Below are 24713 nucleotides of genomic sequence, written 5' to 3'. Positions count from 1 at the left end.
GGGCTTCCGGTTCATTGCTGAGCAGGTCAGTTGGTTATTTTACCCTTTATTAGTCCACTATTGGACGTAGACTTCGTTACACAGCAGTGGAATACAAGATGATGATGATGATTCATCCGACCGATTTCGGCCATGGCGACTACTTCGACTCCTAACCCTCTTGACGGCGCTGGTGTGCCCCGAAGATGGCTTACGTAGCCGATCATCGCGGCAAACACCTCGCAAATTGAGGGCATCTGAGCAAGCCGCCAATATAATTATAGTGAATACAAGAAATCAGCAGTTTAATGCTGGACGCAGCAGGGGAATGCTAGATGCAACAGCAGAATGAAAGAACGCAGCAGCGAAATACTAGACTCAGCAGCGAAATACTAGACGCAGCAGCGGAATGCTAGACAGCAGAAGAAAGCTAGACACAGCAAAGGAATCCAAGAACGCAGCAGCGGAATCCAAGAACGCAGCAGCGGAACTCAAAAACGCAACAGCGGAATGTAAGAACGCAGCAGCGGAATCTAAGAACGCATCAGCGGAATACTAGAACATAGCAGCGGAAAGCAAGATAGCAGCTACAGAGTGCAAGAACGCAGTGGAACGCATAGCACTCATCGCAGCGTTCGCTGTGAGCGCGCACGCGTCGTCCGCCCACCGCGCCGCCAGCAAGCCTTTCAACCCGCTGCTGGCCGAGACTTACGAGTGCGTGAGGGACGACAAGGGCTTCCGGTTCATCGCTGAGCAGGTCAGTCTGTCATTTTACCCTTTATTAGTCCACTGTTGGACATAGATTTCATAGCTTCTTCCTCGTCGCTACACTCTTGCCAGAGTGGTCGTGGTCGTCACTCCAGGTCCAGTGGCAAGCCTCACAATCCGTCGCCATTCCTCCCACACTGCAGCCTTTCTTGTACACTCGTGGAGTGGACCATTAAATGCCGTTTTGAACTGGTCAGTCCAGCGCATGGGTACAGCAGACTTCATTCATAACACAGCAGCGAAATGAATGATATAGCAGCAAAATTCAAGAACGCAGCAGTGGAATGCTAGACGTAGCAGCGGAATGCTAGACACAGGAGTGACCTGCTAGATGCAGCAACGGAATAAAAAAACGCGGGATAAATATGCAGCAGTGGAAAACAGGAACGCAGTAGCGGAATGCAAGAACGCAGTAACGGATGCTAGACACATTCTGCTGCTGCGTAATAGCAGCAGCCGAAGGCTATTCGCGCTCGGGTTACTTTTTGTCACCGTGACAGTATATCTTTCTCTTTTACACTTTTATAAAGAGAAAAGGAGACGTAGTACATACGAGTAATCTTATGTCGGTGAACTTCAAGCAATAGCTCACACTTATTACGTGTCATGTAAGCTATAAATTACTGTATTTGATTTAAAAAGAGGCTGACCAAGGTGACTGATTTTCTTCCGCCACTTCTTCTCAGCACCAGCCCATATGTTGTCCCGAAGTGGTGGTAGGGCAAGCTATACACCACAAAATTTTTATCACCGAAAAAAAAAATTCTGGGTAATGAGTTATTGATCCTATTTATGCAAAAAAAAAAGTTAAATAAAGTTACTCAAAATTTCATCCCAAAATTGGTAATTTATGGGCACACGCGTCGCTAGCACTATTTACGTAAGATAATGTAACATTTATTAGAACTCAAAATTACTTGAAGTTAGCTAAGTTACTGTAATGTAATAATAACACTGGAAGCGTGGTCGAGGCGTGAGCGAGACAGACAGATCGGGGCAATATGCGAGCGCGTACGACTACTTTAGCGAGCAGCGGAGTGACCCAGCTGTGACGCGTAAAATGCGGAATAAAGAAAATTTAACAAAAAAAATTAACTTTATGAAAAACATTTCTTTTTCTTTTGCTTTAAATTTTTCACACGTTTCTACATAACCTGTTAAATTTTTTTCGGTGATAAAAATGTAGTGGTGTATTTGGGACGTGGGAAAGGGCCTATGTACTGAATAAACTGTTTTATTTTTTATTTGTAATACCTTATGGTGAATTGCCCAGGTGTCCCACCACCCGCCGATATCGGCCTGCCACGCCGAGTCTCCCCGGTGGTGTTTCTGGCAGGAAGCGCGGATCAAGACCAAGTTCTGGGGCAAGTCCATGGAGTTCCAGCCTACTGGCCGCGTGCACGTGCGTCTGATCACTACTGGCGACCACTACAGCTGGAATAAGGTAATAATCAGCTTCTGACAGGAAGCGCGGATTGAGACCAAGTTCTGGGGCAAGTCCATGGAGTTCCAGCCGACTGGCCGAGTGCACGTGCGTCTGATCTCTGATCACTACTGGAGACCACTACAGCTGGAATAAGGTAATAATCAGCTTCTGGCAGGAGGCGTGGATCGAGACCAAGTTCTGGGGCAAGTCCATGGAGTTTCAACCTACTGGCCGCGTGCACGTGCGTCTGATCACTACCGGAGACCACTACAGCTGGAATAAGGTAATCAACTTCTGGCAGAAGGCACGGATCGAGACCAAGTTCTGGGGCAAGTCCATGGAGTTCGACTAAAGCCTGGTCCGTGAGCACGTAGAATTTTGTCCAATGACCCCAAGCTACCCATCCTTATCGCTCGCGCGTAATTATATTGCTGTCGCGACTGTGCGACTGGCACCCGCAGTGAGTGTGCGAGCGGAGACCACTACAGCTGGAATAAGGTAATAATCAACTTCTGGTAAGAGGCGCGGATCGAGACCAAGTTCTGGGGCAAGTCTATAGAGTTCCAGCCGACTGGCCGCGTGCACGTGCGTCTGATCACTACCGGAGACCACTACAGCTGGAATAAGGTAATAATCAGTTTCTGGCAGGAGGCGCGGATGGAATTCTGTTCCACTGGCCGAGTGCACGTGCGTCTGATCACTAACTGGAAACCACTACAGCTGGAATAAGGTAATAATCTACTTCTGGTAGGAGGCGCGGATCGAGACCAAGTTCTGGGGGAAGTCCATGGAGTTCCAGCCGACTGGCCGCGTGCACGTGCGTCTGATCACTACTGGAGACACTACAGCTGGAATAAGGTAATAATCAACTTCTGGTAAGAGGCGCGGATCGAGACCAAGTTCTGGGGCAAGTCCATGGAGTTCCAGCCGACTGGCCGCGTGCACGTGCGTCTGATCACTACTGGAGACCACTACAGCTGGAATAAGGTAATAATCAGCTTCTGGCAGGAGGCGCGGATCGAGACCAAGTTCTGGGGCAAGTCCATGGAGTTCCAGCCGACTGGCCGCGTGCACGTGCGTCTGATCACTACCGGAGACCACTACAGCTGGAATAAGGTAATAATCAGCTTCTGGCAGGAGGCACGGATCGAGACCAAGTTCTGGGGCAAGTCCATGGAGTTCCAGCCGACTGGCCGAGTGCACGTGCGTCTGATCACTACTGGCGACCACTACAGCTGGAATAAGGTAATAATCAGTTTCTGGCAGGAGGCGCGGATGGAATTCTGTTCCACTGGCCGAGTGCACGTGCGTCTGATCACTAACTGGAAACCACTACAGCTGGAATAAGGTAATAATCTACTTCTGGTAGGAGGCGCGGATCGAGACCAAGTTCTGGGGGAAGTCCATGGAGTTCCAGCCGACTGGCCGCGTGCACGTGCGTCTGATCACTACTGGAGACACTACAGCTGGAATAAGGTAATAATCAACTTCTGGTAAGAGGCGCGGATCGAGACCAAGTTCTGGGGCAAGTCCATGGAGTTCCAGCCGACTGGCCGCGTGCACGTGCGACTGATCACTACCGGAGACCACTACAGCTGGAATAAGGTAATAATCAGCTTCTGGCAGGAGGCACGGATCGAGACCAAGTTCTGGGGCAAGTCCATGGAGTTCCAGCCGACTGGCCGAGTGCACGTGCGTCTGATCACTACTGGCGACCACTACAGCTGGAATAAGGTAATAATCAGTTTCTGGCAGGAGGCGCGGATGGAATTCTGTTCCACTGGCCGAGTGCACGTGCGTCTGATCACTAACTGGAAACCACTACAGCTGGAATAAGGTAATAATCTACTTCTGGTAGGAGGCGCGGATCGAGACCAAGTTCTGGGGGAAGTCCATGGAGTTCCAGCCGACTGGCCGCGTGCACGTGCGTCTGATCACTACTGGAGACACTACAGCTGGAATAAGGTAATAATCAACTTCTGGTAAGAGGCGCGGATCGAGACCAAGTTCTGGGGCAAGTCCATGGAGTTCCAGCCGACTGGCCGCGTGCACGTGCGACTGATCACTACCGGAGACCACTACAGCTGGAATAAGGTAATAATCAGCTTCTGGCAGGAGGCACGGATCGAGACCAAGTTCTGGGGCAAGTCCATGGAGTTCCAGCCGACTGGCCGAGTGCACGTGCGTCTGATCACTACTGGCGACCACTACAGCTGGAATAAGGTATTTAAAACTTATCATCATCAACATTTCAGCCACAGGGCGTCCACTGCTGAACATCTCCCCCAATGATTTCCAGATTGGCTGGTTGGTAGTGGGCAGGCCTCCTACTAGGTGGACCGACGATCTGGTAAAGGTCGCGGGAAGAGCCTGGATGCGGGCAGCGCAGGACCGTGCATTGTGGAAATCCTTGGAGGAGGCTTTTGTCCAGCAGTGGACGTCATTTACTGAAACGAACGAACGAAGTGGCCTGCATCCAGAGCTTTTCTGCTACCTTTATGAGGTCGTGTATTTAAGACATAATATACAATATACTATACTAGTATACTACTTTTAAACTCGCTTGGAATCGATTAAATGTGTAGTTATTGATTAATGTCTATAGTATGAGTCGGGTAGACTCCACGCAACAGCTACAGGCAACGTGTCGCTGCAAGGTGGTTTCTATGTCTTTCTTTACCTTCAGACGACGTGTCGCTAACTATAGATGGTATTTCATGAATCCAGTAGTGTAGCGACAAGAAGTCATCTGCTGTCCGTAACTTATTATCATCATCAGGTCATTTAGGCTAAGAACTCACGGCGCGATTTTCACCCGCGCCCGCGACGGTTGTGGAATTGCGATTTTATTTCAAAACTCACAGGAGCGGTTATTTGCGCGGTTATTCTAAGAACTCACGGCGCGATTTTAAATCGCGCCGCGTGCTAAGTCACTGGTACAAAATGGTCGCCCGCCGATCGGGTGGTTTTCTCGCGGGCGAAAACTGCCGAGCGGGACCCGATTACAAACGCGCCGTAAGTTGTGCATTAGTTTTTACATAAGTATCTGTATTCTACAGAAGCTGCGGGCGCGGGTGAAAATCGCGCCATGAGTTCTTAGCCTTAGTCTCCACTGCAAGAACACGATCCTATCCAATTACAATAGTGTGACATTAAAGTTTAAATAAATACTTTTCATTAGGTCACGACGTGCGTGCACAATCTGTTCGGAGGCCAGCGCTGGGTGGACCAGTACGGAGACATGCATATAACCTGCCACGGCACGGACATCTCGTGTAAACTCAACTTTATCAAGGTAAGTAATAATAATATTATTAACTTGTTCACAAAAAAAGATTACAACTTAAGATTACTAGTATAGTCTGGTCGCCGAGCACGTAGAATTTTGTCCAATAGCACCAAGCTGCCTGTCCTTATCGCTCGCACGTAATTATATTGCTGTCGCGACTGTGCGACGGGCGCCCGCAGTGAGTGTGCGAGCGCGACAGCAATATAATTACGCGCTTGCGTAGGTATAGGTTTAGGTAGCTTGGGGTCATTGGACAAAATTCTACATGCTAAGCGACCAGACTTTAGTTTCCAAATTAAATCGTGTCTCCTGGGAACTATATTAAAACCCGTATTCACATTCGATGCTTGCTTAAGTAAAGCAGCAACGCTATGCGAAGACGAACGTATAGCGTTGAATAGAGCTCTGTGATCGGTTCCAGTGTGTCACTCCGCCACTTAAGTATTATCTATGAATAGGTTTTTGGGATCCTGTGCGTCCATGTGCCCTTTGAGACCTCATAGTAATGTTTGTGAATACGGGTGTGACTTTTGTTTGGCACTAACACTTTGAGGTAAGAATTTAAAGTATGTTTGCGCACTCGTGCGTAATTGTTTCCTTTGTTGTTATGGTTTCGTGCGGTTGGACAAAAAAAATAGTGCAGTAGTAACTGTCGTTAGTAATCACGGATTGTTTTTAAGTTTTTTATAACATATGACATATCCTTGTCTGTCATCCATCCTAGAAACATTCCAAAGTGCTGCCATTATGTTTTACTTATTCTAATTTGGACCATACTAATATTTATCCATTATCCAGGCTAGTTCCTGGTCCAGCACCAGACACGAGGTCCGCGGTTGCGTGACTGGCAATGGCACCCGGCTTCGCTTGCAAGGGAGGTGGTCAGAAGCCCTATACGCCGGTGAACCACCGGCAGCCCGGTGTCTTTGGAGGCCTGGTAAGCTTCTCTATAATGATTATATTTACATCTATTGTATTTGGTTAAGAGACTCTAAAAAAATTGGGTGAAATAAGGGATTAATTTCTATTTTATGTATTTGTACTTCTATTGTATTCGACGAATATGTTCCTTCGAAGAATATATTCCCTTGGCGTATATGTTCCGTCTCGACGAATATTTTCCAATTCGTCGTATGTTCCTACTTGACGAAAATTGTGTCTATTCGACAAATAGAGTTCCTATTCAACGTATGTTCCTGCTCGACGTGTAAACTATACAACTTGTGTGTACCGATTCAACGAAAATGTTCCGGTTCGACGAAAATGATCCAATTCGACGTCAATGTTCCAATTCGCCCCAATTCGACGAACATGTTCCATCCACTTCGATGAAAATGTTCCGATTCGCCGTCAATGTTCCAATTCGCCGCGTATGTTCCAGGCGCGATGCCGCCGGAACACGAGCTGTACTACGGGTTCACGCGGTTCGCGATGGAGCTCAACGAAATGGAGCCTGGTATGCGGCAGTTGCTTCCCCACACTGACACCCGGCTCAGGTATGATATTACTATCAAGAAGTAGAAAATAAAGAAAAGAAACGGCATCAAGTCTGATTAATTTTTTGAATGACGTGTTCTGTCATCTGACACATCAGAACGGAATTGATTTCATACACTAGAGTGTTGTGTCGTGGCGTGTTGACTTCTGACATGTCACATAATGTATGAAACCGATTCCGATCTGTGTAACGACAAAACACGTCAGACAAATATAAAACCTTATTAAAATTTTCATCAAATGTATCAATCCATGTATCTATGCAGAGTAGAGTAATGTAACTCCCACTCTTTATGCCGTAAAAGGAGACTAAACAATAAAAAAGCCAACATCAGACATCTCTAACACCAATTAATGAACGCCCCCTATCCGCGCGCAAATAGCTCTTTGCGCTTATGACTTCGCGCAAGTGGACTAGAATCCCAGTTAGGCACTACCTTATTAGACATCTGATACTAATATATGTATTTATACAGGCCAGACCAGCGAGCGTTGGAAGAAGGCGACGTAGACGCGGCGGAACAATACAAGCACTCGCTAGAACAGAGTCAGCGCGAACGACGCCGCGGCGTGCCCGAGCACACGCCCGCTTGGTTCCGGTGAGTCTCTGCTCTGTGGCTTTGGGCACACGGCAAGCGTCAGGAGTGACTTAGACGGCGGAACAATATAAGCGCTCGCCGGATAGACGGCGGAACAATTCAAGCGCTCGCCGGAACAGAGCCAGCGATTTACTCTCCCTTTTCATGCTATTATGAAAATTCATCATTTCATTAAAAATCATTAAAAAAAAATTATGATAATTTCTGCCACTCTTGTTGGCTGCTTGGGAAAGAATTTGTTCTGGCACTAATAACGCCCACTGTACAAGTTTTTGGTGCATAAAAATAAATAAATAAAAACGTAATCTTTTTGAACCAATAAGAATATAAGTAATTTATAAATACAAACTACTAAAAGTCCTGTTAACTCATCGTGGTAAGCATGCTTGTGTTGCAAGTGGGTTTACCACAATTAAATACATAGTTACAATAGTTATTTTAAATTTTATTATAATTGTATTTAAGTATGTTTATCCGTTGTCTAGTACCCATAGTACAAGCTTTGCTTAGTTTGGAACTAAAACCCGGTCGCCAAGCACGTAGAATTTCGTCCAATGATATTTACACGCGAGCGATAAGGATGGGTAGCTTGGGGTCATTGGACGAAATTCTACGTGCTCGGCGACCGGACTATAGAAGCGTAGTGTAAAATGTTCAAGGATATCTATTTATTTTATTAATATTTATGTGTCCAGTAAACGCGTGGAGAATGGCGAGGAGACGTGGGTGTTTACTGGTGAATACTGGAAGGCGCGCGAGGCGGGCTTCGCCGACGACGCCGCGCCGAGGATATGGTGACTGTATCTTGCCATACACGTGAGTTGCTCATTACTTAAAATTTTGCAAGTGGGAATATATTTCCCGCACATTTTTTTTGTTATTTCCTTAACTCGAAGTCCGAAAACAGTGCAGTTCTTGTCATAGACATGAGTTGCTTTTACGCTTAAGTTTTGTAAGTGGGAAAATATTTCCCGCCATATTTTTTTGTTATTTTCTTGTCTCGAAGTCCAAAAACAGTGTAGTTCTTGACGTAGACGCGAGTTGCTTTTTACTTAAGATTTTATAATATTTCCCACCATATTCCCTTCTTCCCAAGGGAAAGAAGTCTTAAGATCCAAACATTTTCATAGATTACATCCGTTACAGGGTTAAAGTTGTAAAAACTACTAAGACTTCACGCGGAAATCTTATGACAACTTGAAGTGATGTTGCACTGTTTGTTTCACACACACTTTTAATCCACCATAAATTTTAGAAAGTAGAAGATTTTTATTTTAAAAATTAAACAAAATGTTTCATTTTCAGCGAATCCCGCAGTGCGAAGTGCTCTGCTAGTGGTTGTGTACGAATCGCTTCCCGCTTACATTAGAGCTTTACACGATTATAGCCTTTATTGTCAATAATCTTTATATTAGGACGTAAAAAACGCGTTGGCCGAACCGCCCCCTAACGGCTGAAAATTCCTTGAAATAAAAAATCCAAACTTCAGGCGAATAAAAACGAATATTTAAAATTATACTTTGTTTTAATAATACGAAAGTATACAATCGCCTAGCAAGAATTTTTAGGTATTGATAGTTGATGCCATCGGCCGATAGAGGGCGTTTTGTGCAAGAACAGTTTTGCTTGATGTTAAGGCCTTGTCTTGAGAGAGATTACAAAATATAATGTATTGTAACTGGTTATTTATTAACTGTAACTACAAAACGTATTACAGCAACTCGAAAACTCGATTCAATTTGGGTGGTGAGTCGGTAATGATAGAAATTATATTTAGTGCCCTCACAGATAATAAAAAATAATAGATACGTATTTTTTCTTTTTTTTTTACTAATTGAAATGCCGTTTGACGTAAATATTCTGTAAAAATCGACACAAACGTGACGTCACGCGAAATTTCAACTCGATAATTATATTATTCGATTATGAAAAAAAAGACGAAATACGTGTCCAGTATTTTCTTATTATCTGTCTAATGGACAAAAAAAATTGTCATCTTGAATCGAGTTTTGAACGTTTCGTACGAACTAGACGGATGAAAGAAATTTTAGAGAGTATAGTATAGTAATTGATTTTATAACAACCAATTTGAGAGAACAACCATTTATTTGATTGTTGATTAAGCTAGAAAAAATAATGTAATTTCTTTTTCGACAGATAAAGTGAAGTATTGATTTTTAAGATCTCTCTCTATAACGAGCTATGTGCTAGGAAATGTAGGGTATGGTACTACTAACAAAATGTATTATGTAAAATGGGAAATACATTGGAGTATTTGATTTTAATACCTTAATATACAGGACTCTGTTTAAAAATATTTGACTTAAAATTTAAGCTCGTATATGAAACAGAACTCAAGACGTGATTCTAACTCAAGCAGTGATTCAGACCTGTGAAAAGAGGTAGGCTAAAAGAAACTTAATCATGTTTGATATTGGGTCGAGTTTTGAACGTCTTTAAAACGCACCTAAGATTCGCAAATCGACATTGTGTTTTACAAATCGGTGTGAAAGAGACAACACTCAATACTTATCTATAATTCTATATGAAGTTTTAAAGGTATTATAGTCAAATACTCTCGTTAAGTGCCCGCTTAAAATAAACGAAGTCGATTTATCAAATTGTTACGTAGAAAAAATACGGTTTTGAAACTAACCCCTAGTACTAAGATACCGAGTTTTACTAGTTATTTTTCTCTTAAAGGTGCTCCCTCACTGTGAGCATTCGCGTGTAATGTAACCTTACAGATTCAAGCATTACATCATCAGGAGGAAAACCGACTATTACAGCGCACACCTTTTAATGATACAAAACTAGTATACATCAGTGAAGGAAGAAAACCGAGCATTACAATGCACCTTGTAATAATACAATGTGTAATATCTTGTTATAACTTAATACTATCAACAATGCGAATGCTCGTTTTGTAACGTAATTCTCCAAGTTGAGTTTATAATAATGTTACATTACATGCAAATGCTCGTCAATCAGTAAGCTAGTATTGTAATGCTCATAGTCGAATCTATAATATTACATTACGTACGCGAATGCTCCCAGTGTTGTAATGCTCATAGTCGAATCTATGATGTTACATACACGCGAATGCTCCCAGTGTGCGAGCACCTTAATAAAAACGTGTAAAGTGTTAGAGTAATGAGGCTGTGAGATATTTCCATTACGAAAAAGGATAGTTTCGATTTTTACGTGTTATTTTTTTTACTAATGTTTTGTTTTCATCGCGATTCCTAACAATACTTACGTAGTTCTACGTAGCTCCATTTTTTAACTTTCGAAATCAATTTCAGCAAAGCGGAGATTTTTAGATTCTGAACTTCCTTTATTTTTATAAGGCAGTGGGAATATAGTTCCCACCAAAAATAAATAAACAGACAAAAAAACATGAACACTCGATTATTAAAAAGTGAAAAGAAACTGTCAAAAAAGGTTTTATTATACTTTCTATAATCTCTGCTTTGCTAAAACCTGTGCATCTACATAAAAAAAAATTGTTACTAAAAAAACGTTTGTGATAATTTGCAGTATTTTGAAGAAGTTACCATTTTTAAAAAGACGCTATAATACTGAAATTAATAAAATAATATGAAATTTAATAATATTCCGGGATGGTATTATTGTTTTAACTAATTTCTCGATAATTATAGTGGAAGACGTTTCTCGTCAATTATTTGATAAGATACGGGGAGGACTGTCGCCGTACCACGAATATGCACACATAGTAACTGACGTTAAAATATAATTTATTTAAATTTGCACAGTTGCCTGTAGTCCTGCCTTATGTATCACAAAATTCTTGCAACTCATGAAGGCGAATGAGCTTTACTTGTGTGTGTACGTGTACATTCACATAACGATAGTGTAATGTCTGTCAAAACTTTTGAAAAACAAACTGTAGCGAGCCACCAACAGGTAAGAGTTAAAAAGCCTCAAAAAACTTACTCGATATACTTATCCTATGAAGAAGCATTGAAGTTTTTCAATTATTATTATTTCAGACAACCACTATGACATTAAGGTGCGCTCTAACTGTTAGCATTCACTTAAAATAATGTTTTATTAAAACTCAAAATTGAACCCTGCATTGTTACATTACATGGAAAATCCTTATGAAGCGAGTGCACCTTTTTTCATTTTGACAGTAATATTCGTGGTACGGTCACAGCGAGTATAGCACGTGAATGTTGATATTGCACAATATTAATAACGAAATTGTTACTAAATTAACTTCGTGGCATTATTAGACTACTAATTAGCTACTAGTGTACTCATCAAATAACAAAATTTAATAATTCCCAGTGGGAATAACTTATTATTTTTCTAATTTCGCCATAGCGTTGCAAAGACTAATTTTTTATTGAGATCAAAATTAAATTATTGATAAATTCAGTGCTATTTAACGCAATTTTAGGCAATTAATTTTATTTTGTCTCTTTCTAACGTAAGTTGATTTGGCTGTGGTGAATAGAGACAAAAAAATTAAAATAAAACACTAAGCACTACTTATTTCAGTTGTTATGAAGGTAGTAAAATATAGCTTGATATACATAACATAGCAAATTAAATCAATCAATTTATATTTATAAGAAGTATACACATCCTTACTTAAATCTATTTTTTTTAGTTTAAGACAAGATGCAATGCTATGGCGATTATCAAATGAAATGCTAAATAACATTATTTCAATTGACAAAAAGACAAGGAAATGTTGACGAATGGATCTGATGATGTTTTAATTTAAATGGTGCTGATTCGTGTTAAAGCAATGCGTTCTTTGCAAATCATATTGGCTTTATTATTTAATTGTAAACCTTAATAATTACCTCAGAAGGTGCATTGTAGAAATAGATCATAAAGTCTTTACTATACATCGTTTCATCCACGAAGACGCGCCCCACCAATGTTTGGTCTCGGTCGCGCGGGGTGCGGGGAGTTTGATCCGAGCAATCCGAGCGTCATTATTGTAGTGTGCGTGTGCACTCATGGATAATTTAGCGTGTACCGATAACACTCAAACATTTGCGGAAGAATAGTGGGGCGCGTCCTCGTAGACGAAACTATCTATAGTCGTTTTTTAATACCGTTCTCCCTAGTGTGGGAGACTGGGACATTTTGGTAAATTTCCAGTTGCCCCCAGTAGGGGCTACACTGAAGGGGGCAACTGTGAATAACCGCTGAGTGATCCTAAGATATAGATTGTTTCATCCACGAAGACGCGCCCCACCATTCGAATGTTCGAGTGTTATCGGTACACGCTAAATTATCCATGAGTGCACACGCACACTAAAATAATGAAGCTCGGATTGCTCGGATCAAACTCCCCGCACACCGCGCTTCCCTCGACCAAAAATTGGTGGGGCGCGTCTTCGTGGATGAAACGATCCGTGTGTGTGCGAAGTTTTAAACGGTGTTAGCCTTAATAGAATGAATTTTCTGGTGCATAATAAGTAGCAGCATAAATAATAAAATAGTTTTAAACACACACTGTCACAAATTCCGTCATAAATATTTTTGAAGTGTAATGTCAAATATATGCTCAATATGATTTGCAAAGGAATGCGCTTGTTTTGTATAATAACCTCTATGACTCTCGCTTTTAGGTCGTGTTTCGGAGATGCTTACACTTATGTAATATAACTCGTTCTCTACATAGGATATTCGATGTTGTTTCTAGTTCATGATAGGTACGTGTTAGGTGTTCTGTATATAAGGGAAAATTTTAATTGTTTTGGTCTGTTTTTTGTTTTTCGAAAACCGCAAAAAGTGATTTTTATGTGTTATACCTTTTTTATTCGGTAATGTTTGATTAAATTGCTACATATTTTGTTAAATTAATTTTTATATTACCAAGGTTTTGATTATTATTTTTGTTGAATTATAAAATTATAATGTTTTAAAATCTGTGTCACTTGAAGAATAATTGACAATAAAATAAAGATTTGTGTAAAAATATTGTTGTAAACTGTTGCACATTTAAATATTATACCGATTATTAAAATTAGTATAAATTGCTGTACTTTCATTAATAATTATACTGACGGCCGTAATGAAATTAAAATTATTGTTAACTTATTTATATTTATTTATATTATTTATATTTTATTTTTGGCTTGTATCTTTATTCCAAGTATAAAAAGACACAAAATTTGTTGTTATGTATTGTACTAACATTTATAACTAAATGCTTAATCCTTTGCTAGGCAGTGGTGCAGTTGCGATCCTTATTGCGATTACTTATGATCCAAAAACAATATAGAAATTGAACTACCATTAAAAGCTTAAAATTTTCAACTTTAGGCTTAGCTGACATGTTTTAATTTTAATGCTGCACTATTTCTAGCATTAAATTCCAGCTAACTTTTGACAACATTAAACACAATATAACGACACCCGATTTCTTGTGAGAAACGGCGGCTTTTGTCACCGTGACAAAATCTCTCCTTTTCTCTTTAGAGGTGTAAAAGAAACAGATATACTTACACTATCACGGATAATACTATTTATGCAAAAAAAGTCACTTTTGTTAGTGATTTTTGTCGCCGTGATAAAAGTCACGTTGCCCGCGATCCCTTACAGTTTGTCACATTTTATTAATCTTGAAACAGTACTGATTCTTCCAGCACTTGAATTATATCCAGTAAATTTGCGCCTTTATGGGTTTCATCAATTGAAAAAGGATCACTTTTTATTTTGCTAATAGTAGACTGACACTACCAGTCAATTGAGATACTTTTATGAACTGGCTGTGACATCGTCATTAATTCGTGAATTCAATTGACTACTTAATTTCCCAGTTACTAAGCTAAACTTAAGTGCGCTCATTTTCTACTTACGCCTATTTTTATGGGCTTATGTTCATATTTAAGTATGAAATGAGATCAAGTCAAATTAACTGCGCATTTGTCATCCGTGACGTCACATCGACGCTCTGTTACGAACGGGGCAAACGCGGGGAGGTGTGCGGATAAATGGGAGGGTTGTAAAAACCGAATTTTGAAGCTAAATGAAAAATTAAGTCCATGTTTATAGAAGCGTCTTTAAATTGTTACATAGTGTCAACTACGCCTTACGCAATTATGCAGCTGCCATATTGAAATTATCCGCGCTCTCTTAGATCTATCTTCGGCCCAGAACAGACGGTGAAACGCAACTGCAACGAAACTGCAACCTTCTGATGATTCTTATGAATGAAACTGAAACTGAAAGTTTCAAACTGGTCGCGTCATGTGTGGTCTCTCAACGGAAGCTATGGCAGAAACTTAGATGCAACTCAAAAGTAACTAGCAGTTGCAATTTCGTTGCAGTTGCGTTTCACCGTCTGTTCTGGCCTTAACCATTGTTACAACGTGCTTACATTATAATATTATGTAAATAGTGAATAATTACAATTATTTGAGTAATCGTGGCTAGTGACAATCATTTACGGTTTTAGGGTTGCTAGAATAATATAGAAAATGTTTTGACTAAATTATTGAGGTAACTAAAATGAAATTACATTTAAGTGTTAAAGATCTTTTAAATGCAATTTTGGACCTTAATTTAAAGATGGTGAGTACAAAACCCACTGAGGTTATTCTTTATGTCTTGGTCGACGATTACTAAATTCGTTAATAGATTTTGAAGCTTAAAAGAAAGACATAAAGTTTAAAAGACCTTGTGTAGTTTTAAGTTGACCTGTTGGCGACCCCAAAATTAATTTTATATGTTATGATTATAACCTTTGTATCGATTCATATTATTGTAAAATGTATTTTTTCAGTATTTTATTGTACTTAAACTGTATATTTTATCAAATAACTGCCATGTTATGGTCATACATTGCATCCATTTTCATTGAACAATACCTAGATCGTTTTGACTCTGGTAAATTAGGGACATACGCCTAGTGGATACTAAATTTTACCTTACGATATTGACTATCGTAGATATTCACGTAAACTTTGAAGTATACAATTAAAAAGGATGCAATGTATGCGAATTATAACGAAGTTTAAAAAAAAAATATAAAAATACATACGTATTGTGAATTTTTTCCTTTACATTTAGATGTTATATTATTGTCCATCATTATTAGGGTTTTTTATTGTAAATAATTTCAAATTTGTAGTGTCCGACCGAATGTTCGGTTTCGGTTTCGTTTTCGGTTGAGTTTCGGTAAAAACACGAGTTTCGGTTTAGTTTCGTTTTCGGCGGCAAACTTGCCGAAACTACGACCGAAACCGAATGTGCATTCGGGAGTTTCCGCGCTGTTATCGGTCATGTTCGGCGCGTTGAATGAGTGAATGAATTTTATTTATTTAAACTTTAATGCCAAAATAAATTTGTACTTAAGGCGAACTTAATGCACTAAAGCATTCTCGACCAGTTTACCTTTGGGTTGAGCAGAAAAGAAATTTGTTTGGCGGTACTTCTAGTGCAAAGAGAAAAAAAGAAAACAAATTAATATGCTACATAAACACATAAATAATATATAAAATATACAATAAATAAATACATACATAGAATAGATGATTGAGTTAAACTGAAATTACAATTCATGAAGATGAAATCATTTGAAGGAAGTGGTTATGGACAGATTTTTTAAAAGAAAACTTATTAGACGCTTGTCTGGTGTCTTCAGGCAGAGAGTTCCAGAGCCTTATGGCCTGGAGACGGAAAGAGTCGGAGAGAAAACCAGTTCGGTGAAGAGGAGTGGAAAGAACGGACTTGTTGGAGGAGCGGAGCTGACGTGAGTGCGTAGAGCTGAGAAGGTTAAACTGAGACTTAAGATATGAAGGAGAGTTGGGATCATTTAGAATTGAAAAAAGGGTAGAGAGAATTATGATTTTGCGTCGAAGCGGGAGAGGCAGCCATTGAAGCTGAGAACGGTAAGCGGAGATATGGTCATATTTACGCAGACAAAAAAAATGCAGCTGGCATTGTTGACAAGGCGATCCAACCATCTGATTTATCTAAAGCTAAGTGAACAGTGCAATAAATTATATTCACTAGGAAGTTCCGAGCCTAGAAGGCAAACTATTACTGGTTTGAAACTACACTTGTCTTACCATGAAAATCTATGTGATTTAAAGAGAAAACAATTAAGACTGACTGATTTCTTTATTTTTCCTTCAAAATATGAGCCTTGTAAGGAAGTTTCGGTTTCGGTTTCGGCCGAAATAGACACCGTTGCCGAAATTCGTTTTCGGTTTCGGTTTCGGTCGTAAAACTAGTTTCGGTCGGACACTACAAATTTGTATGTGTAAGTGCCTTTTGTCCATCATTTTCGTTGTAACAGAGCTACTTATAAAAGTAATTGTCACGAAATATACGCCAAATGCAAGTTTAATTTGTTTACATAAGAATATTGCTTTAAAATTCAACCCTTTTAAGCTTAAGTATCTAAAATGTCAAAACATTTAAATAATTAAACAAAATACATACACTTTTGTTTTTAATCTGGCTTTTTAATTGTAAAAATATGAAGTTATTTGACTGGCTATAATAACACCTTTTTATAAATGCACACGAGTTTATAATAACAGTTTTAGAATGAAAGACGTAGCACATTTAGCAACCCGGAAAGGGATCGTAACCGTATCAACTCGACAAGTATTCTTTTGTATGAATACTGCAACGCACACTTAAGTATCCGCTCCGTAACGTAAATGCTTCGCCTCGTGTTGATCCCTTTCCGAGTTGATAAGTCTGCTATGACCTTAAAGCTGGGTTGCACCATGTTACATTAACTAAAACAAACGTCAAAATTCAGTCAAACTCCATACAAAAACCGGTTATGGTTAGATAGTTACTGCTACAGGTATTCCAAGGAAAGATGCTTGTATGATCCCATGAAGTGGCATGAGCTGGTAACCGTTATGGCGCAAGTACACTATGCGGAAAATTGACCGAACGAAGCGCTAGATCGCACACCGAAGTATGGGCGATACGCGGATGGATGGAGAAAGTAACCAAGATGGTGTTCACACTATTACGTCTCGGCCAATTTTCCGCATAGTGTACTTGCGCCATTAGAATCAACCCTTTTCCTTTGTGCGCGATATGAATAATGAGGATCAGTACTGTTGTAGAAAATTCAATAAAACTAGTATCTACGTTAATCTTTAAGACATAAGAAAGATATATCTTTTTGAATTATCCAAATCGGACCATTACTTACGAAGATATTAAGTAATAAACATAGGCCGTTTTTGCCGCTAAAAGTCAACGTACGCAAGGCCGCGTGACGTCATTATATCCGAATCGAGCGCAGCCGGCGTACTAATGGGATGGAAAATATTTTTTTCCGGCTAAACTATCAGTTTTAGAAAAAAACTTTTAATAACATTTATTCTTCAAAATAAAGTAACCTATCGACCAGTAATTTTTAAAAATAAAAATTGTGAAAAATAAGTATTGCTATGTCCAAAAACCACATTTTCATAGGATTCGATGCAATGCGGAGACGCGGTTGGGGTGAGTGTAACTTAATGATTGTTTGTATTGAACATAATAATACTTAATATGATGCTAATACCCAGTTTCTGGCCTGGGGGGGGCCGCCCATGGGAACGGCGAATAGATAGGTAGGTGCGTAGGTTTAACTCAGAAAAACTAAATAACAGGTAGGTATTATTAAGTGTACATCGAAATGATTTTCATAGCAATGTCATATTGTTAGAAGTTATACCTTATTGTTAGAAGTAAATAAATTAATACTTATACATTTTTATATTTTACTTGGAAGAAGATATGACTCTAACAACACTTATGTACACTTTATTTGAATAAATCGCCAAATATACCACCGCGGAGACCCCAATCGCGTCTCTGCGTGCCATTGAATCGTATGAGCGTATGGATTTTTTGCGTTATTTTTCACAATTTCCATTTTTAAAAATTACCTATCGATAGCTTACTTTATTTTGATGAATAAATGTCATTACAAGTTTTTCTCTAAAACTGATAATTTGGCTAGAAAAAAATATTTTCTATCCACGCAGTACGCCGGCAGCGTTCGGATCGGATATAATGACGTCATCGTCCCCGCGCCGGGCGGTCAGTGAACTTTTTTAGTAATTTGGCCATAACTTCGTCAATTTTTGTCGTAGAACAAAAATTTTTGCACTGTGTATTAAGGATTTCTTAGCCCTATAAATCTGCATTCACAGCTAAAAATCGAAATGATCCTCATTAGCAGTAGCGGCGTAAGGGGGGGGCGGTGGGGGCGGTCCGCCCCGGGTGCCAAGCATCAGGGGGTGACACAAGTCGCGCAGATTAGTACTCACTGGCGCATCTGCATGGCAAGTCTGCGGTCTATGTCATGATACGGGGGGGTGGGGGGTGCGATTGTCTTTCCCAAAATTCTGGGGGGGTACCAGGGGGTGCCTTAGGACTTATGACGGGGGGGGGGGGGTGATCGCCCCGGGTGCCAAGCCATGCTACGCCGCCACTGATAATTAGTATTATGTATTCAACTTGATACACTCGGGTGCAAATATAAATTGTTTGGCAATATTCTCCCATTTAACCTTACAGTGATTCGCTGCGGCAATCAATTGCTTTTGTTATTTTTGTTTCATAGCTCTTGATGAGGTATTAATAAATGAAAATCTATTAAACACGCGTTTTATTCCAAACCTAAACCTAAAAATACCTTTCCCATTTCGTCTTGCATAAAATAATATAGGGTGGGTGCACCAGTCCCACACCAGGAACCAGTAGTACACCATTTCTAATTTCACATCAAAATATTAACAATCTGTCGAATTTCCCGCCACTTGTTACGTTTGGTAGCACTGCCGTACTTCTACCAATCATTAGTCATAAATAAAAGCGACAAACACGACTTGGTACGATCTGGTCAACCTTAGGCACATTGCGACTTTCCACATTGATTGTTAAATAAAAATAAACCTCACAACTATTAAGAAAATTGGAATAAGCTACTTGATTCTATGATAGACAAGGAGTAGTTAATTCTTTTTTTGCAATGATAATTGAGTCACAATATCAAAATGTCGCTAATTCGGTTTGTTACTGGTACACCCACCCTACTTATCATACACAAAAAACACTTATTTGTAAAGAAAGGAATTACAAGCTAGTTTTTAATATTAGAAGGAACAACAATCATTATAAATCATAGAAAAGTTGCTTAAAAACGATCCTCCTCACGTAAATGTACACGGAGAACATAAATTACAAGCAGGTATTCAAGTAGTATCAGCCAATACATCCTTCGTCTCTTTCTTACACATTACATACACTATTGTCATCCCTGTCACTCATTGATGTCAATTATTTTCTGACTACCCTACAATCTCTGCTTTTATGCGCTCCTGGTACTTCGGGGACTGACGTTAATATTGCCATCCCTGTCAGTCCTATACTTTGCGTTAGTGTGTTTTTGTCTCTTTCGTACTCATTGATGTCAATATATTTCCTGACTACCCTACAATCTCTTTGCTTTTATGGTACTTCAATGAATTTACGTTACTATGGCCATCCCTGTCATTCCTATTACTTTGCCTCAATATTTCTGTCTCTTTCGCACCCATTGTCGTCAATGTTTCCTGACTAAGTACCCTACAATCTCTTTGCATTTATGCGTCCCTGGTACTCCGATGCCTGTACGGTTAAAATTTTACCGTTTTAAGGCGCTATCTTTTTGTTTTGTGTTCATGTGAATGTTAGTTTTTTTTCATACATATTCATCTTGCAAGAAAGGATTTTTTCCTGGCGGCTTGGTGACTGGAATTGAACCGCCACCGGTGCAGACGGAGAAGATGGTGGATTGTCTGCACGTGAAAAAGAGGTTGTCCGGCTTGCAGAAATTTATATAAGTACCGTTCCTTGTGTGAAATAAAAAAAATTTAAATAAAACAGCTCCCTCTCAATTGACACAATTTATTTTTGTCTTGTAAGCTTGAATACAGTTGACAATTACGATATTATAACTACTGTAATAGATAGTGCCAATCTCAAGGGATTCAGGGTCGTTAATTAGGTTCGGTTTGGTGAATATTATTGCCACTACAAATTTCTTAAAACTCAGCCTAAATATTTAAAGACTCTAATAGTTAAGATAACTACGCGATGTCAGGTCGGAAAGACTCCTACTTGAAGGATGGAAAAGTGGGTACCTTGGAAGCCATGCGGTTAAACATATTAAAGCAGCAACATGTTTGCACTTGCCGCTCTGGTTATAAACGCAGCTGCATTTTACTCCTGTGATAACCCTAGCATGATCGATCTGTAATAAATGCAATGAATATTAATTTTATAACTTTCTCTAAATCTTTAGTCATATTTTTAGGTTAGGAGATTACTTACGTTTAAACTTGTTTTATAGGGTGTCGAGGTCACCGATGTTTGACGAATGATGGTGGCTCAATAAATAACTATTGCCATTAGTTCTCAGCTCTTCTACATTCCTCACATGCTCTGCTAGCACCAATTTTTTTCCTTTTAGCTGAGTTTGGGGTTGGAAACTTATTGTGTGTTTTACACACTCAAAACCAGTTTTTATAATGACGTCCATTTCTCCATAAACAGTTTTTATCAAATTCCATTCAACGTACCATTTATTGTCTTTTAAAGTATATTTTATTTACTCTAATCAATAAAAATAAGAAAGCTGTTGTTATTTATTTTTTGACATATGCCCCTTAAAGTTTCGTTGGCAGATGGCGCTAATGTTGTGCACGTTCCCAATAGGTCCAGCGCTAACTCAATCAGTTCCCGAGGTTTGGGAGCGGCGCGGAACGGGTGACATTGACATATTTAAAAGCTTTATAGTTCCAAAATACTGGACTGTCCTGTCGATGACATTGACAGTGGGGCGCCACCGTCAATACCGAATCGCTGGTTCAGATTTTTGCCATGTTGCAAACCATATAGTTGAACGATGGTAGCGCCCCCCTGTCATTGAGTTTGGTGGGACAGTTCAGCGTGGGTCATCTATACCAGCGACTTCGTACGCGTGAAAACCCGTTTTCGCAACATTTTTCATTTTTGCTCTGCACCTATTACCTGGTATATAGCCTATAGCCTTCCTCGATAAATGGGCTATCTAACACTGAAATAATTTTTCAAACCGGACCAGTAGTTCCTGAGATTAGCGCGTTCAAGTAAACAAACAAACATATAAACTCTTCAGCTTTCTAATATTAGTATAGATAACGTGACAACTGACAGTGCTTAAGTATAAATCTGAAGATCTCTCGTTGGCATTTGACGTTACAAAAACACTTAAACACCCTCGAGTGGGTCTAGACAAAGTGCAAATTATAATCGCAAACCAGTCGAAAAGTGGTCGAAAAGCCCCTTTTTTGTATGGAGTTTTGACGGATTTGATTATCGATTCGATCAAAAAGTGCGTTTTGTCTAGGGGGGCTGTGCCGCTTACATACCTCAGGCGCTGAGTTAAACGCTTGACCTATAGTTGGCGCCATTGTCGTTAGGCAGCTAAACTCTTAGCTCCATAATAAAGTTTCTATCAATAGGATAAAAAGAAATAAAAGACACCTTTACCTAAATATATATTTATTTAGCAAATTAACACAAAATTGCGTTACAAAAGATGGATAAAACTGTCATTAGTAATACGGATTAACTTTCGTATTTCATATAAAATACACTATAGCTTAATATTTTGGCTCTAGCGAACACATTCATCTTATTGCTATAAAGTATTGCTTATTTTACTATTTAGACGTTCAGTTTTTCAATAATCGTCAGTCTACCTTGCGTACATAAAAAATATGCCTTTTTTAATTTATTTAGAGGTGTTGTTTTTAAAAATGCGGTGAAAAATTTTTGGTAGAAAACACTACCAATATAATAATGTCTATTGAATCGGAAGACGAAAGAAATACCGAGTTAAGATACAGCAAACAGTCTTAGAACGAGCCTAAGAAGAAGTTCAACCAGTCATAGACAGTATAACAATCTGTCAAATAACTGTCAACTTGCCTAAGGCCCGGTTTTTTGATTCGTAGTTAAAATAACCAATGGTCAAATTTGACAGATGTCAAATGACAAGTGGTTAAATATCAGAAAAAAATGTTTTTCGAACAATGGTTAGCTTGACTTTTAGTACATTTTTTAACTATTAGTTAACATTTTGTTAATATTTAACCATTAGTAGCAAAATTTAAGTTATTTTAACTATGAATCAAAAAACTGGGCCTAAGGCCCGGTTTTTGATTCGTAGTTAAAATAACCAATAGTCAAATTTGACAGATGTAAAATGACAAGTGGTTAAATATCAGAAAAAAATGTTTTTTGAACAATGGTTAGCTTGACTTTTAGTACATTTTTTAACTATTAGTTAACATTTTGTTAATATTTAACCATTAGTAGCAAAATTTAACAATTTGTTATTTTAACTATGAATCAAAAAACTGGGCCTAAGACTGTTGAACTTGAAACTTAACGTGGTCACTTTAACTGTCTGTCCAACAATATGTAATGTATGTTAATAGTAATGTTATTAAATGAACAATGAAACATAATTTTTAAGTTGGAACAGTAAACTGACATTTGAAAACCACTCACTTCGGGACAACGAATATCTGTGACAAAATGTGTAAATAATTATGTATACCTTTAACGTAACAAATGCTCATTGGGCAGGTAAAACTATTATTTTGTTGTCTATGACCCAAACATCAGTTTACTGATCGAAAATGCAGTTTTGGTGTATAATTCACTCGATTATCTACACTTTCACTTAAACTATCTGATTAGATTTATCAGTACAAAACACATAATTCAACAAATTAACTATTATGTTATATTATGCTCGGTTATTAGTGTAAATAAACAAAGATTGGTACGTTTGTTAGTGGGTTATATAAAAAATGCTTCCAGCGCACGATTATACTATTTTTAAACATACCAAACTGACGGTCATCTCACTCACTCACTTTATAAAGGTGATATACGTAAGGAAGAGAGATGCATCGTATGTTTGGCAGTACAGGTGCATCCTAATATAAACATAAGGCTGGCCTTTAAATCTCACGCCATTCTTTTTCAATATTTAATTCTATAGATTTTGCTTCAATGGAATTTAACAAAGTAAGCACTGCTTACTTTGTTAAATTAAGCAGTGTGGATCCCAATTACAAGTGAAAAATTTCAAAAATGGAGGCAACTATTTTTCACTTATTTAAAAGGTTTTAAATGGCGTGGATTTACTAGACCAATGGTACTAAAACTATAATTAGTATCTATTTCAATTAGGTCACTTCTCCCATGTATATAAATGTATCTATAACATTAACTGCAATTGGTAACGGTGTTGTACATTTATGTATTCGTATATAATAACAGCAACTAATTTTAACTATTTCATACTAATGTCAACAATAACTATGTATTTGAAACTACTTAACATCGTTAATTCTCCTGTGTATATAATAAATTATTGTAGCTGTTGTTTGACTATATACTAATTTTATCTTTTAATCTTTTATTGCTTTAGTTTCTTTATATTCGATGTTTGTTTTAAAACCTTTGATTATTCGATTCAAAACAAATGTATTATTTATCAAAATTCTTAAGATTCCAGAGGTGTAAAATACAAAATCATTTACCTATATACCCTTAACTTATATTATTATCCATACAAAAGGTTAAGCTTACAATATTAATGATTAAATCGGGTCTTTAGTGAGGATTTCAATAAAAATTCGTAATACAAAAAAGCACACATGATAAATACAGACGTGTGTAACTTTTTACCGATTCGCTATTGCTAATGATCGAACGATAAAGGAAAAGGGCACTTAGAGTAGGCGCACACCGTTGATTTTTCGTCGGCCGATAGTTTAGTCGGGCAGTTGATCAGTATGGGCATGTATGGGAGTGCGCACACTACGCCGATTCGATTTGGCCGATTCTTCATACAATTTAAAATCGGACACAACTATCGGCCAACTAAAAATCAACGGTGTGCGCCTACTTTTAATGTTCCTGTCGCGGAAAGTGTCAACAAAGATAAATTTTTGCCATACTGTGTATTAATCCTTGTTCATACTAGTCTAATAATTTAGTAAACTCGCTTTTAGTAACTAAACTGCTTGCTACTGATCAAAAAACCGTTCGCACTTTGGTCGAGTACATTTTACATGTCATTTGTGGCTTTTGTATA

The 24713-nt window shown here is 38.8% G+C and overlaps 1 protein-coding gene across 1 annotated transcript in view; it reads left to right on the top strand.

Moving 5' to 3' along the window:
- Nucleotides 1–9038, top strand: part of LOC114363140 (oxysterol-binding protein-related protein 6) — a 56116-nt gene extending 47078 nt beyond the window's left edge. The window contains exons 30-36 of the mRNA XM_028318782.1: nucleotides 2021–2191; nucleotides 5355–5468; nucleotides 6261–6399; nucleotides 6844–6958; nucleotides 7436–7558; nucleotides 8254–8374; nucleotides 8864–9038. Of these exons, the coding sequence (XP_028174583.1) occupies nucleotides 2021–2191; nucleotides 5355–5468; nucleotides 6261–6399; nucleotides 6844–6958; nucleotides 7436–7558; nucleotides 8254–8356 (765 nt within the window). The 3' untranslated portion in view covers nucleotides 8357–8374; nucleotides 8864–9038. The remainder of the gene's footprint in view (nucleotides 1–2020; nucleotides 2192–5354; nucleotides 5469–6260; nucleotides 6400–6843; nucleotides 6959–7435; nucleotides 7559–8253; nucleotides 8375–8863) is intronic.
- The last annotated feature ends 15675 nt before the right edge of the window (nucleotides 9039–24713 follow it).

The sequence above is a fragment of the Ostrinia furnacalis genome, unplaced genomic scaffold, assembly GCF_004193835.3.
Source record: "Ostrinia furnacalis isolate ACB-3 unplaced genomic scaffold, ASM419383v2 OfSCF7013, whole genome shotgun sequence".
In the NCBI taxonomy this organism is placed as follows: Eukaryota; Metazoa; Arthropoda; class Insecta; order Lepidoptera; family Crambidae; genus Ostrinia; species Ostrinia furnacalis.
The sequence above is the reverse complement of the archived record's forward strand: the minus strand, read 5'-3'. Positions and strand labels throughout refer to the sequence as shown.